Genomic DNA, 18,190 nt, shown 5'->3' with positions numbered 1-18,190 from the left:
TAAGAGACGTGTAATTTTGTTATTACTGTGATTAAAAGTTGTTTGTCAGAAATCCATAATCTCTTGCAGATCAGTAAGTTCTAATAGTAGCTTTTGCCCGCTTCTATCTCATGTACCATAGTATCCTCAGTCTTGCTATGTATGGAATGTTGCATATGTTTGGACATACATGCATGAAGCTTCTGCAACAGATCTCATCAGCTTGAGTTTGTCCATGAAGGATGTTTTACAAATGTATGTTCACATGTGTCTAGGAGTCACTTCAGGTGGATATCTATTATTATGTGATATTCTGAATACATTATTCAGAGCCTTGTTCAATATCTTGGAGAGTAGGATTGGGCTACTTAAGCATGAAATGTTTTTATATGTTTGTCTGAAGCAGACTCTATAACTGAATTTTAATATACGGTTATGGTATCCAATATTGCTTTATATGCCATTGTGAGTGTCTTGAATTGGGCTTGGAAAACAATTGGACAGTTGGTTATCATATCAAGACATTAATGCAGGAAGATGTACAGCTCAAGAGGAAATCAACAGAATAATTAACTGCAGAGGGTTTTAGTTTGGTATTTCTATGCACAGAGAAATTTAATGTAGCTAAAAAGCTAACTGGAATGGAACAATATAAAATGAAGTTGAAAATTGAATTATGTACATGTGATTGTTTAAATGTACAAACTTTTGTTGAAATTTGAAATTGAAAGAACTTGTTAACAGGTGCATAATGAAATGGACTAAGATTTTGGGTTCTAATATACAGATGGACCAAAGGAAGAGAATGTGATTAAAAGGACTGAAATTCACATTGTTATAATTTAAGAGAAAATTTCTATAAAATGATGTACTACTAGTATGTGTCACCAGAGAAATTATTTAAGATGTATAAAGGCATTTCTAATCAATGTTGGAAATGTGAAAAGCACAAAGGGACATTTTTTCATACAGGGTGAATTTGCAAAAAAATTTAGATACAAATATAAATGATATAATGAATTTTAATAATATTCAGATTAAATCAGAATTTTTTATTGGGACTTTTGGACGTCTAGTTAGAAAATACTCATAGAAGATTGTTTTTGTATATGATAACAACAGTGAGGCTATTAAATGCATAAAGATTATTAAGTGCATAAGATGATGCAAAGAATTTTAAAGATTAAAATTTCCAAGGCACCTGAGGGCAGGACAAGAAGCAACGGATGGAAACTAATCAAGGAGAGAAGCAACCTAGAACTAAGGAGAAACTTCCTGACAGTTAGAACAATTAACCAGTGGAACAACTGCCTCCAGAAGTGGTGAATGCTCCAACACTGGAAGTTTTTAAGAAGAGACTAGACAGCCATTTGTCTGAAATGGTATAGGGTTTCCTGCCTGAGCAGGGGGTTGAACTAGATGACCTCCAAGGTCCCTTCCAACTTTATTATTATTATTATTAATATTGAAATGAAATCAGAATTCTTTTTATATGGACTTGGGATTATCAATTAGAGACGATTTACAGAAGATTGATTTTATATATGGTAACGCAGCAAGATTATTATATGCACAAAAAAGGAGAAATACTGATATATCCACAATGGAGGAAAGGATTGTGAAGATAGCAGAACTAGCAGAGATGGCAAAACTGAGCTACTGTATTTAGTCAGGGACAAGATAATAAGTATTATTTTGACTGATGTAAGCATTTCGATAGGTGGACTGGTGGTTTATGGATATGGTTATTGTGTACCTCAGCCTTCTACTTGCCATTTACCAGAATATCAGGAATCACAAAAAAACCCACTTGCAAGCCTGGGATGACGGCTTGGATTCCATTCTATGGGTATGAAAAGCAATATTAAAATAGCAATAGCACTCAGACTTAATATAAACCGCATATTGCTTTACAGCATTCTCTGGACAGTTTACAGTGTCAGCATATTGCCCCCAACATCTGGGTGCTTGGAATGATGGATGTCAATCTTGAACCCATCAGGATTGAACTCCAGACTGTGGGCAGAGTCAGCCTGCAATCCTGCATTCTAACCATTGCACCACCAGTGTTTATAACTCAGAATTCTGCCATTCTGGGTATCCAGGAGGTAGTCTCATGCTGTTATCTGGGCTTGTTGCATAATAATATTACTGTTGTTACTACAGCAACTTAACAGAATGCTCCTTTGCATTTATTGGCTTGCCTGCCATCTGTCATGTATATGAGACGGGGCTATATACATTTATCAAATACGTAGTTTGGCATATCTTGGCATATCCTTCAAATGCCATGAAAATAATACTGGCTTTTCTTTTATCTTGGTTTAAACCCTATACCAGTCTATCCCCTCTTTCAGAGATTCTGCAGCCTGACCCTGTTAATACTTAGAATTCAGAGCCTGAGCTAAGATTTGGAATTACAGAATGGAAACTCTATGACCTAAGTTATGGTTAAAGCTATTGGAAGTGAACTTGCAAATTGCACATTTTCCCCAGTGAAATATGCCAGGTTGATAGAGAAGTTAATTCTGTGAACCAGTTTCAGCTTTCAGTGTCAAGCTCTGATAATCAGCTTTTGCATTAATATGACTGCTGATATAACACAACACTACAGTTAATGCTGAAAAAGGAGAGAATTTGTACTACAGAGAAAATATATGAGTTAGGGCAAATAGCATTTGTTGAATTTTAATGATAATTATGGCATTAAGGAAAATTATTTCTGAGTTAGGCCTCATGAACAGCAGACTCTAGTTAGCATTTAGCCATGATTATTATGTTAAGCTGCATCATGATTAAATGTTCTAATGGGAGTAGTGAAAAGTTGTCAGGGGCTTTAGGGAAGAAGATCTTGCTCCTCAACTCCCTAATATTACATCTATAGCCCAGATCTTAGAATAGGAGGAAGTTTGGAACAAAAGTAAATTATTGGAAGACAATGAGGTTGGAGGCAAATTATCAGTGGAAAATGTTCACAGAAAGACCATTGTGCTGGTCCTTCACAGTTCTGTGTTCTTTGTGAAATTCAAACTGGGTTGATTCCTCAGTGAAAGCAGGTGGTCTGATTTTTTCAAGTGACAGGGAAAATTGTGTTATGCTGCTTTTCTAAAGCTTTGAACAAATACAAAAAAATGAAACATATGCACACTCCTTCCCATGTTGAAAGGACCAAATATCTTCTCTTTGCTTTCAAAGGGCAGATGTCATCTTGTTGCAGAATACATTAGATTTACAGCCATTTTAAACTAATAAAAAGAGCCTTGTGTTCTGAAGCCAAATGTCATCAAAGGTCACAAAAAACACAGCCTGGGTATGATTCTCTTAACTGCTTTGATCCTTTGTGGATACTCTTCACTGTATATGTGAGAGAATGAAACTGATTGATTACAGTAGTTGAACAAAGCTAGGATTTCCAGTTGGCAGTATGATTTTTGAATAATTTACTACATCTGTAAGTGGAGTGTGTATTTGTGTTTGTTATGTATTAATATCCAGAATGTAAGCATTCTGTAGTGAAGATCTTGTTATCGAGATATTTGGATTATAGGAGAACAGTATTAGATTCATTTTATTCTACTGAACAGAGTTCTAGTACTGGCTCATATGAATTCTATTAAGATATATTTGATATAGCATATTTCCCAATTAAATAAAGTGCATTTTAGGAATACATCACTTAATATCCTCTAAAAATTACTACTATTCAGCTTTATATTTCTTTTGTAAACTTTACATATTATATGTTTATCTGAAAGACAATAATTGACCTCAAATCTCTCAGTTGATTTCATGGCTTATTAGGAATTTGAACTCTTGAAGTCTTTTACCAGAAGTTGACACCATTCAGTATGATATACTGGCTCTTATAGTAATTTATTTTTGTTCACTTCTAGGATTTTCTCTGTAAGCAGTGATGCTCTGAACTTCCTTCTGGAGTTTACTAATTGGAAGAGGCTTCCGTGGAATGTAGAGCAGATTCTTTCCAGCCGCAAGGCCACTTCCATGTGGATGCCCTGTAGTCACTTTGGTAAGCAAAGAATGAGCCAGCTTATTTTTGTATGGTCTGTTTATTAGTGTCTCAATAACAGATAGTTTGTTGGTCGATAATGCAAGGGACTGTAGCCTTGATATACATGCTCAGAAAGCATAATACAAATAAAGTATTAATCATTGCATAATGTGTTCAAAATAGGATAATTTGAACCTGATAATTTTGTGGTCCAAGTGAAAAATCTGGATTGATTTGTTCTGTGATCTATTTGTTATCCTAACTATTCATGACATTCTCAGGGGTCTTTTCCAACACAAACATTCAAAAGTGTCAATACTCTTTGTTCTGCTTCTTTGAAGTCCAACTTTTGCATCCAGAGAAGGTCACAGGAAAAACTATTGCCTGTACAATTCTGATCTTTGTCATGACCTCTTAAAATCTTTTTCAAGCCTTTATTGCTATTCACCAAGTGCTAGTCTATGGTGTATTTCTTATTGCTGTTCTTTAACTATTGATAATCAGCTCTATAAAACAGAGACTATTTGCCTCTAGAATGTCTTTGCTGTCAATTTTAAGGTTGGTTGCTGTGCTTATTGTATTAGTTTGGTCTTTTTTAGATTTAAAGTCCCTTTTTTCAGTGTCCCTTAATTTTTAAAATTTTATTTCATTTCAGATCCTTTGTATTTATTAGAGTAGTATAGGCTACTGAGATTTCTTCCTCCAATTTCAAAATCACGCTCATGTTCTTATAATCCAGGCTCTTTCAACAAATATTAAGCATATACCTGAATAATTTCCTGACCTGGAGACTGCTTTGCCATGGATTATGGCTTTGTTTCATTTAGGTTTTGTATGAAGATTTTGAGTAGTTGTGAATTTTCCATTTTTATTCTACAGCTTGATGTAATAGATATCAATCAATAAAGTACGTTATGACTTCTTTTTGATAGTTTTTTACTTTCTCATTTATCCTGAAATAATTTACTTTGTTTATTAGCTTTTTCTGTGTATGCTTCCATCTTTAATATTGAGAAATGTGGTTGTAACAATCCTTCTTAAGAGTTGTTTGACATTCTTCTTCCAGAGATCTTGTCTTTCTTGGCAAGACTGACTTCTCTTTTTTCAGTTTCTATCATTCTGTTTCTGGGGCCTAGAAAGTTTGTTCATGCTTCTTGCATTTCAAGTTCTCACTGTAATTCTGTTTATGAAGCTTTGCATTTCCCCCCTTCATGACAGCACTAGCAACTAGACATTCCAAAAGCTTTAATGTAGCCACTTCAAAAACACTATTAACATTCTGAAAAATATTTAGTTCTCCCTCAGTAGTATATTGACTGCAATCTGACCTAAGGGGCCCCATCATCTGATATTAAATATTGTCAATAACTTTATATTGTCTGCCTTTGTGATTTTGTTGATAGCATATAGGAGTGGTTTATCATTGCTTTTCTTAGCATGGTATAAAATGACGCCTTGTTATAGTATTTAAATGATCCTCCTCCTCCACAGTTTTCCAATATTGCTGCTGCCTAATGTAGGTGTCGGCTTGCTTTAGCTGAGCAACTGGGGTGACCTTCAGGGTTTGAGTGACACTGCTGGGAATAGGTACTCTTGAGTTTTAGTCTTAGCATTATTTGCACGTTTCTCCCACAAACACACCCCTTGTCACAGTGAGGTATCGTAGGAGCACCTTGGTGTTTTTGTGTGTTAAAAAGATATACAAAAGAGAAAGCAGATGTATAAATAGTATCTCAGGGTCAGCTTAATGTGCCATGAACATCAATTTATTATTATTAATAAAGCAAATGTTTTGAACATTGAAGGATCCAGATTCAGATCCTGGAATTTTTAGTTTTAAGTAGGCCTTGGGAATATCTACATTATTCTAGGGCATATGCCGAATGGCTAGAAGATTTCCTAAACAGTGAAAGCTAGTGTTGAAGTAGAGGCATCTGTGCAACTTGGCTTTTTTCTTCAAATTAGACTTCTGAAATCAGTGTGCTGTTGTGTTTTTAATAAATGATCCTGTGGCTCTGCTTAATCCTGCTCTGGAAATAAAGGTCATCCAATTATTGCAGGCAACAGTGAAGCTGCAGACTGCCTACCAGGTGGGGGAAGAGTGCAGATATAGTCTGCAATCATCAGTTGCTAACTAGATACCCTGGAGACCGAAATACCATCTTTTAATAATGGAAAGGTTAGGAAAGCCTCTGATCAGAAAATGTCTCTTTTCTTTTGTGTTCAAATCCGGCAAACTCATGGAGAGAGTTCTGCCTGAATGGTGCCTTAATTAATCTCACTTTATGGTCTCTATCAGCTTGCCAACTAGATCTTTTTTCATATTTTTTCTGCTTAAAAATCTCTTTAAAAAATTCAAACGCATGGTTGTTAGTATGGTCTGAATTGACTTCTGATATTTTCTTTTTAAATATTAGGATGCACAACTTTCTCAGTGAACACTTACATGGTTGCATGCCAAAATACATTGACTTCAAGAATTAAATGAAAGTATGATAAATATATATTATGCTATTAGAATTAAATATAATATTAGTCTCTAGTCCTTCATTTATTAATTGCCTTTCTGTCACATTAAACACTGGGATTTGTTAATAACTTTTGAAGGTTTCTGGGGGCCACATAGAAGAGTTTTGAACATTTTGTAGTGCCTTGAAAACCTAAAATATACTGCTGTAGTGTAGAACAGGAACTGGCTTTATATATCTGATAACACAGTGTCCTTTACCTGTTGTCATCTAAATATTGCCTGGGGAATTCTTGGCAATTGTTATTTTAGTATATCTAGAAAGCACTGAGTCAGAAAAGGCTTGTGTTGATTGGTAGATTCTGCGCAAAATAGAATTAATCTGCATTTGCTGTTGCAAAATATGATTGCCTCTAACTAATACAGATTTAGAGAGCAGTAATAGTTATTATTATTAAATATTATGCTGCCCATCTTGCCACAAGACGTTAATTGTTTATANATAAATGGTTGTTAGCTACATGAAATGAAAATTTTCCATGTCCAAATATACCTCTGAATATTACTTGTAGAACGATAAAAGTGACCCAGGATATTTTACTTACGCACTTCTTAAAGTTCTCTAGTTAGCCCCTGTGGGAAATAAGATGCTAAACTAGATAGGCTTATGGTTTGATCCTGCAGAATGCTTATTAAATTATGTTCTAAGGGATCCAAAGGTAAGCCTTTATAAAAGAACCTAAGAGTAGATCAATGAGAACAAATATTTGAGCATAAACTAGCAAAATCTTCACAATAAATAGGCACGCCTGCAATTGAGTATTGCTATCACATTTATTTTTATTTTTTCAGATCCACGCTGAATTTCTCCTGTATTTAATCCAGTGGGATTAAATCTTTTGCCATATCTTTTGTCAAACCATCACCCTTATTTTCTACCATTCTTACTTTTTCTGCTCACTTTTATTATCACTTTCCTTATTCTAAATACCCGTAATAATTTACTAATTTGCAAAGTGAAAACTCACAATTAACCATTCCCATCCAGTTAACTCTGGAGCTAAAAAGTAATAATCCCCCTAAGCACCATTTTAGAGCATATGGCCTTTAGATACAATGCACAGGAATCTCAATAAAAGAAACTAAATGTATGATCTTGACCAATTTATGTCTCTTTCATGGGTAATGTTCTGAAATTGGTCTCAGTTAACTGCCACCAATATCACCTGCATGTACCCATATGGAACTTGCTTTTAAGATGATCTCCCAAAGGAAGAATATGTGCCATATACATGCATGATCACCATTCAAAACTCCTGTGCAGTGTGTTCTTCCCCGTGTTTTCAGTAAAGTGAACTCCAGCTACAACCAATCCTGGAGATTTCCTTTTTCCTCTGAAAGTGTGCATGTATTGTATGTATGTACTATTTGTATGTGTACACTTGTATATATATATATACACAGAGACAGACACAAACACAAAATATGTTTGTGTATATACCTGTGTAGCAGATACAACTGATGGTAGACTATGCGTATCAAAACCAGAAGCTAGGAATTTTATCCCAACCCTCATCTCCAACTTTGGGATAACAGTGTGGTTGTTCCTACTGCCACCATTTCCTGACAGTTAGAACAATTAATCTGAACAGTTTGCCTTCAGAAGTTGTGGGTGCTCCATCACTGGGTTTTCAGAAGGTTTTTAAATCATTTTTTTTATGAATGAACATTATGTGAGGCATCTATTCTTCTGCTTCAGTTTTGTTTTTACCACTAACTGGGATTCCAGTACGTTAAATCTTGAAGAGGAAAGGTCGCCAACCATGGTCTCCTGCCTAGAAGACGCCCTCTGCTTTCTAGGGGCTGAGTGAAAAAGATCCATTCCAAATATGGTGCATGCTGGAGAGTTTCTGCAAGGAGGCTGAGTGAAATCGCTCTTCTCAAAATCCAAGCAGGATGTTGCAAAGGGCATTTAAAGCATGAGGCATTTGCAGCCAGCTTCCAGAAGTGAAAGGATTCCCTCAATTCTGGGGGCTGGCTCCAAATGCACCATGTTGGAAACACTTCATGCCAAAATCCTGCTTCGATTTCAGGGTGGAGTTCTCTAGCCCAGTGCTACAGTTTCCTTCTGCTCACAGAGGGGAACTGCCTGCCCCTCCCCCCGTTACCTGCAAAAGCAGGTAACTCTTTTGCTGTGATTAATGACCCACATGATCACTTAATCACCACGACAGGGAGAGTCAGGATTGTGGTTGTTGAGTAAGTGATCATGTGGGCATTTCACTTTGGGATTGCAATGACTTATAGTTTAAATTCTGGACTCAATTTGGTAATAAGTCAAGGACTATGTGTAAAGTTGTGTATTTAGGACGTGTAACTTCCAGCTCTGCAAAGTAGCTTCCCAATCAGCATTCTTACAGTTTCTGTATAAACAGAAAAAAAGTCTTAACAAATATACTTGTTTGAAGGCCAAAATATTTTTGATCAGTCCATAAAGATTTCTGCCTTCCTGATTGTTTGCATTGTAACCAAAATGTTATTGGAAATAATTTGTTCTTCAACATGAGCCTGTTTATTTGAGAATGTTAGCCAAAGCACGCTTTTCCTTTCCTTTTCTTTTTTTTCTTTTCTTTCCAATCAAGATAATATTTTCCATAACTTCTTTCAGCACAAATATTTTTCCATCCCCATGATAAAATTGGAAGACGTTTTTGGGGCCATCCAGTCCTTTGGTCAGTGCAGGAATCTAGATTAAAGCATTCATATTTTATATCTATCCAGCTCCTACTTGAACATTTCCAGTGAACCAGAGCTTACCACCTCTTTCAGTAATTGGTCCCAGTTGTCAAAATGTTATTAGCTTTATAATTTTCTTAACATTTAAAAGGAATCTTCCTTTTAGTTAAATCCATTATTGCATCTTGCACTCTGGGACAAAAGTAATAGCCTTCTCCGATGTGAATCTCTTTAGGTATTTGAAGTGAGTCATCAAACCCCTCCCAGTTGGCTTCCTTCAACTTATATTTCAGCCTGGTATCTGAAATTTTAGTTCTGTTTTCTTTCATATTTAAAAACATAGGAAATGTAACTTTTAGACATCTAAATCTATCTTTTCTTTTCCTTCCTTCCTTCCTTCCTTCCTTCCTTCCTTCCTTCCTTCCTTCCTTCCTTCCTTCCTTCCTTCCTTCCTTCCTTCCTTCCTTCCTTTCCATCCATCCATCCATCCATCCATCCATCCATCCATCCATCCATCCATCTGCACACAGGCAGAACCACACCCACATCTAGCACATACACGAAATAGAGAAAGAATAAATCAGAAAGCCTGAATGAAAAAAAGGAAAGTAAAAAAAAAAAGTTGCTGTCTCAACACTTAGGCCTGCTGTTTACCCTTATTTCAGGTCCTGATTTAAATCTCCTCTGCTTTGTCAGTGGCTGTCCTTTGATCTTATTTTATTTAATTTTAAAACACTGTTTATTCTTATTGTTTTAGGCCAGAATGTAGCTTTCTTTGAAGATTAGGCGTGAGAAAGTTAAGGATTTCCCATTCAGTAAATAATTAACAAACCCCTTTTTCCTATTATTTTCAAAGAGGAAATATAAATATACAAATTTTATTGTAAAACAGTAGGAAGTCTAGATACCAGTCCAGAAGACTGTCTGTGCCCCTGAGAGAGACAGAGTCAAAGAATGACTGAGACTGAGGGTCAGTCCCTCAATTCACAATGGTATACATCAGTTCAAGACTGTAGAAGTTTTGTATGGGGCCCCTTATCTTCTTGTTCTCTTTGTAAACTACCGAAGTGACCCCAAAGCCCTGGTTATGTCCCCCAGAACACCAAAAATTGTTACCAAATGGTAATAGTCATAATTTTTAATGTGACAGAAAAATAGAATTATTACATTACATAACTTGTCAATAATAGTTATTTGCTATTTTTAAGTTGGAATTAGATGAAATAAAATCCAATTTTGCTCTGGACTCTATTACTCTCTGGTGTATAGCCTGGGAAATACTTACTCCTCAGAAGCCAAGTGTAATTCTTGAGTCAGGAAAGGTATTGGCCTCCCACTGCAGGCCTTTGGCGATGACCACTGAAGCAGAAGATTCATGAAACACTCAGTTATTTTGTTCCTGATAAATGCATGTTTCTCTCTTGTGACAGAACATATCCCATCCTTGTCTCATCTGTGCCGCCTGAAGATTCGGTCACTTTTAACAAGTGTTTGTTTGCAATCAGACCAGCGCATCCACCAGTTGCCGATACCTACTTGCCTACAAGACTTTTTACTTTATTTGGATGTATTAAGAACATACTCCATTTCAGAATCTTGGCTTAAGGTGGGAGAAATCTATGAACAAAGTACCCTGCCATCTTGTTCTAATTCGGAACATAAAGAAGAGAAAAAATAGAATGGATTCAAGGTCGTCTGAACATTTATAGAGTTTTCACTTTTATAAAGAATGAACTATGCTCTGTTTGATTATTGTTGCAAAGGTATTCATTTCTCTTCTGTCACTCACTGTAGGATAATCTCATTCAACAGTCTAGAAGGAATTTCCTCATATGTCTCTCAAATGTGTTAAACCTAAATTATTTCCGGTCAGCAATGTTTTGAATGCAGCGTGGAAGCTTTCAGATAACTTAAACCTTTTGCGAGTTCCCACCCAAAAATTCAGAATTTAAATAAATAAAAATAGCATGTAGACATAGATCACGTCAATGATCAGTTGCATCTAAAACAAGCTATGATGACATCAAAACGACAACCTGTGTGACTTCAGCTTATGGCACAGACTTTTTATGCTGCCATGACATCTGATACAAATACTTCCTTTGTGTAAAAGAGTCATTTGTTATTGAACATGTGTTATTCATTTGCCCTCCAGTGGACACTGATGGCAGTGGTCACTCCAAAATTAAAATAAGTTTCTTGGAGTATTCTTGGTAAAGTATATTGTTGCATTTGCTCACAATAATATAAATTTATTAATGATAATAAACAAAATTTATGAAAGAATTAATGAATTCATGTGTTGCCAGAGATCTCACTATAACAAACTCTGTCCTAAATATCATGTTTTCCCGATCTGGTACTCTCCAGAAACTGTTGGACTACTACTCTCTTACTGATGGCTGGCATGGCCATTGGTTTGAAGTCAGGGAGGATGGGAATTGTGATCCAGCCAATCTGAGACTTTGGGAAGGTTGCCATTCTCTCAATGAAGGGAGCATCTTAATTTAAATAACTTAAGTTAAAGACAAGGATGGATCCTGACTGGGATCCTAGAGACATGCTGCCAGTTAGAGGAGACAGTATTGGCCTAAACCAGGGGTAGGCAACCTTGGCTCTTTTATGACTCGTGGACTTCAACTCCCAGAATTCCTGAGCCAGCATGGCTCAGCTTAGAAACCTCTCCCTTTCCCCTCAGTGTGGCTGGCTCAGGTATTCTGGGAGTTGAAGTCCACGAATCATAAAAGAGCCAAGATTGCCTACCCCTGGAAATGGATGAATGATCTGTTTCATTGTGAAACAGTTTTTCCCCTCCCATACAGAATAGTTACAATTCATCTTCAGAAATTCCAGCCCTTGAGTGGTAGTCAAAAACCATGAATACACAGTATTTTCAGGGATGTCTGCAGGCAGGCGGAATGAACAAATGCTGCATTGTGATCAAGACCTGCCTCTTCTCTGTGTGCCATGCATTTTAAGAAAAGTGGCAGATTCTTGAAGATGCTGCTGTTTGGTGTGTTGCTGTGACTAAAAAGTGTGGATAAAGTGCTTTTGTTTTAAATATGTTGTGCGCCGCCCTGAGTCCCGCTGGGAGAAGGGCGGCATATAAATTAAATTAAATTAAAATTAAAAATTAAATCTTCCTTCCAAATTAGGTTATCAACAGCTATTCTCCAAATAACAAAATCAAGAGCGCATAGGTCTGCTGTGTGTATATCACCATCAAAGCTAAAAATAGCTTGAGATCAGCTCCCTACACTTGCATGTATGCATACAAAGGTTGTGTATTTGTGCAAGATCTGTAAAGATTGAGGGCATTCAGATTTTACAATACTTTGTAGAGTTACTAGTGTACATATGGCAAAAATTAATACAGTATTCCTGGCTTGTGATATTTCTGTCGGGTTCTTTCAAGCCTCTTTATAAAGATTTTGTTTTTTAAAACATTCTGTCATATTTCCAGTATTCACTGCTAAAAGGTATGCACCCCCATTCCCTGGACAAATTATATTTCCAACCATTTTTTCCAGAGACCCTGCTCAAACTACTACCCCTGCATCTACCTTGCTTCTCATCTTACAACCCCTGGTTCTTTACTGCTGGATTTAGGTCACAAATGGTTTCCAAATTTCTAAATCTACAGATCAATTCTTTTTTACAGTATAATTCTACTCCAGGGAAAAATGTAGTGAGGCCACTTTTGTGCTAACAGAAGAGAGCATAAATATTTGATGTCTCATTCAGACTGAGAGCATGGAAAGTGGAAGCAGAGGCAGGAACAATGTCTCTGTATTTGCCAGACTGCAGTGATATTGTGCTGTGAAACTACATTTTTGCCTTTTAAAAATCAAATACATTTCATTTTGATTCCTCCAAAGGGAGACACAGCAGAGGAGGATGACTGCTGTGTGTCCACATCTAAATGGTACTTACTTGGTTTTTTATGTAAGTTATGCTGATTGTATGGCATGTTGCGGCATGCGGCAGAGTGTCGAGATTTATTTCACATCGTCATGGATTCAGGAGGTTCAGTGAGAGGAAAAAGAATTACTGTCTCTCACAGTAGCTGACTTCATAGGATTATTAGATAAAATAGCTGTAAGAAGAATTGCCTAATCTGAATTTCTTGAATGAAGACCGGATAGTTATGCTTAAGGCACCAGGCTAGAAATCTAGAGTTTGACTGAGGCATAAAAGCCACCTTGGGCTGGTCATTGTCTCTCAGCCCAACCGACCTTATAGGGTGGTTGCTAGGAAAATAGGAGTAACATGTATGTTTGCTGCCTTGAATTATATATAAAAATAACACACACACACACACACACACAGAGAGAGAGAGAGAGAGAGAGAGAGAGAGAGAGAGAGAGAGAGAGTCCCCCAGGTTAAAAATATCTGACTTTAAGGACCACGCCTACATGTAAACAGGCTGCCTATTACTAAAAATGGCAGACAATATTCTCCCAACAGAAAGAAAACCAAATAAAATCTCTTTATTTAAAAGTTTACATCGTGTCTTAACCATTATTCTGTTAAATTCTGTTAAATCCATTTTTTTCCTCCTTTTTCCGATTGTGAGAAATGATATATATTTCTATTTAGATTTATTAATCTTTCTAAACCACGATCTATATTAACAAAAAATCATATGCTCTTTCAAACACTTATCTATTCAAGACTCTAAACATTTCTTTAAAAATTTCATCTATAACTAAAATCAGTTCTAATGTATCTTTTAAAGCTTCCTTTTAACATACATATCTTCAAATTCACTTTCAATTATATTTTGCAAACTTTAGGAATTGCTGAAATTGTGTATATATAAAAAGAAAGATCAAAAACTTCTTTCCCCTCCTTTTCCTCATCCCATTCTCAAGCCCCTTTACAAGCAGAAAACTGCATTTGAACTTTCAAGCTCTTTTAAAAGCAGTTATGTGCTTATAAAAAATATGGTTGAGAACGGCTAACTAAATTCATATGAATTCTCTGGCTGTGTTGATAAACACTCAAATACAGGTAGTCCACAAATGAGCCCAAAATTTCTGCTGCCAAGTGAGATATTTGTTAACTGAGTTTTGCCCCATTTTACTTTCTTGCCACAGTTGTTAAGTGAATCATTGTAGTTGTTAGTAACACGGTTGTTAAATGAATCTGGCTTCTCCAATGACTTTGCTCATTAGAAGGTTGCCAAAGATGAACACTTGGCCCTGGGACCTTGCAACTCTCATAAATATGAGTCAGTTGCCAAGCATCTGAATTTTGATCACATAACCATAGGGATGCTGCAACGGTCATGTGAAAAAATAAGTCACTTTTTTCAGTGCCATAACTTCAAATGGTCACTAAATGAACTGTTGTAAGTCAACTACTTGTAGTGTCTCGGTTTTAGTTCATGTTGCTGGCATGCCTTGTAACAGAGATATGCTAAATGGACAATAAAAAAGGCAGGGAGGCTGGGCAATGGGTGCCTAGCAACATTCATTCCTCTCTAGTACTGGCTTAAAGTGGTAATAGACCCTTTGGTCTTACTACTAGACACCCTACTCTCCCAGGATATGGCATGATTGGATTGATGCTGGAAAGATGAGAAGATGATATTGCTTTGTAGGTGTCCTGACCAGAAAGTTCAGACATAAGAAGCACTGAGGAAAGATGGGCAAAGGCATTTAACTGAACAGGAAACACAGTGTAATAAAAGAGTATACTGCTGACTTGCTTACTGCGACTGGGTACCTTGTGGTATTAGAGACACCAGGAATATATTATCAAATAAGGACCAAAGCAGAAGATAAAACTAATGAACCCCTACTGAACTTCAGTAGGGGGATAAGTTACTGTTTTCATACCATCTTATCTCTTCCTTTGTATCATAAATTTTTGTGTGTTTAGAAACTATTTACTGGCACAGTGAATTTTTTTTTTATCTTTCTGCTAGAAGGTGAGCTGCTTATTGACTGACAATAAATCCTCTTCAGATGCCAGATACCAAGACAGTTAAAACTGTGTTCTTGCAGTTGAGGAATGTTCAACATTTGGCCAGGGAATAAATTTCACAAACTATTTATGTCAAGTCAATAAAGGTCTTCAGTTGTGTAGGCTTCTCCACATTAATACACTGCTTTGATGGAAGAAATACAACACAGGGGTGGCAGTGAGCTGTGGGGCAGTTATTGACCTGGTAATATAACTGAAAGTTTGTTGGAAAATGACTGGAAATTAATGGCATAATTAGTCTAGAAAATCACTATTGTTTGCACAATGGTGCTGTAATCTTCAAAAACTATTGTTACTACATGTTTTGTATGGAGGGTTGGTTTGAATGGCAGAAGGCAATGTAAAGGAGCTCTATGTGTGTATATTTTTCAAATGTACATCAAGAATGGTTATTACTTTTCTTATTGATAGAAATCTTTCACTGTTTACCATTTTTTTCTTTGATTTCTATGTTCTTCCAAGAAACCTAGAGCCCTTTACAAGAAAACAATAAAAATGTCTTAAATAAAAGCATTGAATTGAATTTGATAATGTTTAGGTACGGGATGTGTAAAAAAAATTAAAACAGAAACAGCTCACCAAAATAACAAGCAGTCAAAGTGTGATCCTACAGTCACTGCTGTCCTATGACTGGATGAATAGTTCCATAATTCCATAGTTGGAAGGGAAGTTCATGGATACAAAATGCAGTGCATGTGTCTATGGTTACTGTCTGGCTAAATCTAATGGTGAAATGGGGTTGGTATGTCAGCCTTTGAATTCTATAATGTCTCTAATTACTATTTATGTACAAGAATAAATATCCTCTATAAAAGTGGAGGATTTTAAGCAGATAAATAGCAGAGAGAAAGAAAGCAGATGTAAAACCAACCATTTTGGATCTCCCATGCGGCACCTCATAGCTGAGTTCACCTGTACACTGGACGAGACTAAAACAGAGTCACGTGTGATTTAGAATATTGTGGGAACTCAGCCACAATCTCAGCACTGTATGAATCCAGCTATCCTATTATACCATGATAAGATTTATTGGGAGGGCATAGTATGTTCACATCACATACAAGACCACTTCTCTTTTGCTATCCCTGGATTAAAATTTAGCATGTTGAGTTGATGGGATTGGTGTGTGTGTGTGTGTGTGTGTGTGTGTAGAGGCAATATCAGGTGGAATATCAGCAGGGATTAAATTATGATACTATTCAACAGTGAGATGCAAAGAGTGAATGGGAACTCATAGACTATATCTAAGATGGTTAAAGTACAACCTATGAATCAGGGCCAAAAGAAAAATCTAGAAGATAGAAGCACACTAGAATTCTAAATGATTCAAGAAAAAAGTGCAGTGGCAGAATTGGGTTTACTTAGTCAGAAGTGACATAATTTCTATGGTTATTTTGTAGATAAATACACTTTAATAAAATGCCCAATTTATAGAGGACCAATTTAAAAGCAATTAAAACATTTACCAAAAGCATCTCATGATAAAATAATTATAAATGTTTTCTGATTTGAAATATATACTTATTTATTGAATAATACTTTACTTTTTCAGAAGTAAACTCTTCAACTATCAATGTCTCTTCATTTCTTTTATATACATTTCTTTTATATAAACGTGATTATTTTCTTTTTATTTCTCTTTCTTATTCACTCAGTTGACAGCTGCCATTTCTCTCACTTTTAAGTTCCCTTAATTTTTATCTCAGACTCCCTATTAAGTACTCAATAAAGATGGGCTTAGTTAATTGTTTGCTTCTATTACACTAAAGAAACAATCAACCATTTGATCATGATTACCCCAAGCAGCCTGATTGAGAAATAATGAAGAGTCATCAAATTATTTGTGATTTAATTTATTTCAGCATTTTTATTGCCAAAGAAGGGGAAAAATGCTTGAGGGGAGTCTGTTGGCTGATTTCACATGTTATGCATGCGTGCATGCACGCTCAGACACACATACATAATTTTATTAAAGGCTTTTTAAAAAGAAGACAAGAACTAATACAAACCAATATAAAAGAAAAAAGAAAACTGTTCTCACTGATGGCATGATGGCCAGGGAGGATGGGATTTGTGATTCAGCACAACTGGGAAGCACAAATTTTAAGGAGTTGGCTATCATCTCAATGAAGGAACCATAATTAAAGTAGCTTGGGATAAAACAAGGCTTGGCCTAAATGGGTGAATGATTTGATTCATTGTAAAACAACTTTTCCCATGTTGGAGAATTTGAATTGTGATTCAACAAACCTGGAAGTCCCAAAGTTTGAAGAGACTGCTTTCCTAGGAATTATCTTTGGATAAAGAAACTTCATGAAAAGACCAAGACAAATTCTGGCTGATCACATGGAATAAGCTAGGTCTTCCTGCCTGTCTGCCTACAAGTTCAATTGTTTTAAATAACCCTGAAATCTTCACTTAACTTTGACTGGCTTTTAATTTACAGAGTATATAGCTATTATATAAGAATGCAAATGCTTTAACCCTGGGACTTGGAGGGATAGAAGTGATAATTTTGGATTTACTTTTCAATTTAAGTGTTGAGTGTGAATGTCATACCATTCCTTTGATTAATAATTATATACATAGGGTACTCATGAATGTATTAGCCAGGGCTTTTTTTGTCATAGAATGCCCAGAACGGAGTTCCGGCACCTTTTTTGGATGGAACCTTGTAGGGTAGGCAAGACGGGTTGTATGACGTGTGTGAGTTCCGGCACCTTTTTTTTTTTTTTTTTTTTTTTAGAAAAGAAGCACTGGTATTAGCACTATACAGTTCAATGAAATGAAAATGGATTTTCAATTCTTACCAACTATAAATGTAAAATCTGATTGTCCACCAGAGGATGCTGTTTAGACATTATTGCAAATGAACGTCTCTCAGCTTTGCCTGATTCACTCTTTGAGCCAATCTTAAAAAAGTAATTGTGACAAATAAATAATAAATAGGGTTTACCCTTTCATTTAACTCACTGCTTTTCAAACTTAACAACTTTAAGATCTGTGGA

At 36.0% G+C, this 18,190-nt stretch overlaps 1 protein-coding gene across 1 annotated transcript in view; it reads left to right on the top strand.

Moving 5' to 3' along the window:
* Positions 1-11,444, top strand: part of ASB3 (ankyrin repeat and SOCS box containing 3) — a 30,812-nt gene extending 19,368 nt beyond the window's left edge. Inside the window, exons 9-10 of the mRNA XM_015813686.1 lie at positions 3,873-4,006; positions 10,622-11,444. Coding sequence (XP_015669172.1) covers positions 3,873-4,006; positions 10,622-10,869 — 382 coding nt within the window. The 3' untranslated portion in view covers positions 10,870-11,444. The remainder of the gene's footprint in view (positions 1-3,872; positions 4,007-10,621) is intronic.
* The last annotated feature ends 6,746 nt before the right edge of the window (positions 11,445-18,190 follow it).

This window comes from Protobothrops mucrosquamatus, unplaced genomic scaffold (assembly GCF_001527695.2).
Source record: "Protobothrops mucrosquamatus isolate PMUCROS unplaced genomic scaffold, P.Mucros_1.0 scaffold181, whole genome shotgun sequence".
Lineage (NCBI taxonomy): Eukaryota > Metazoa > Chordata > Lepidosauria > Squamata > Viperidae > Protobothrops > Protobothrops mucrosquamatus.
Note: the sequence above shows the minus strand (reverse complement) of the source record. Positions and strands in the feature narration are given on the sequence as shown.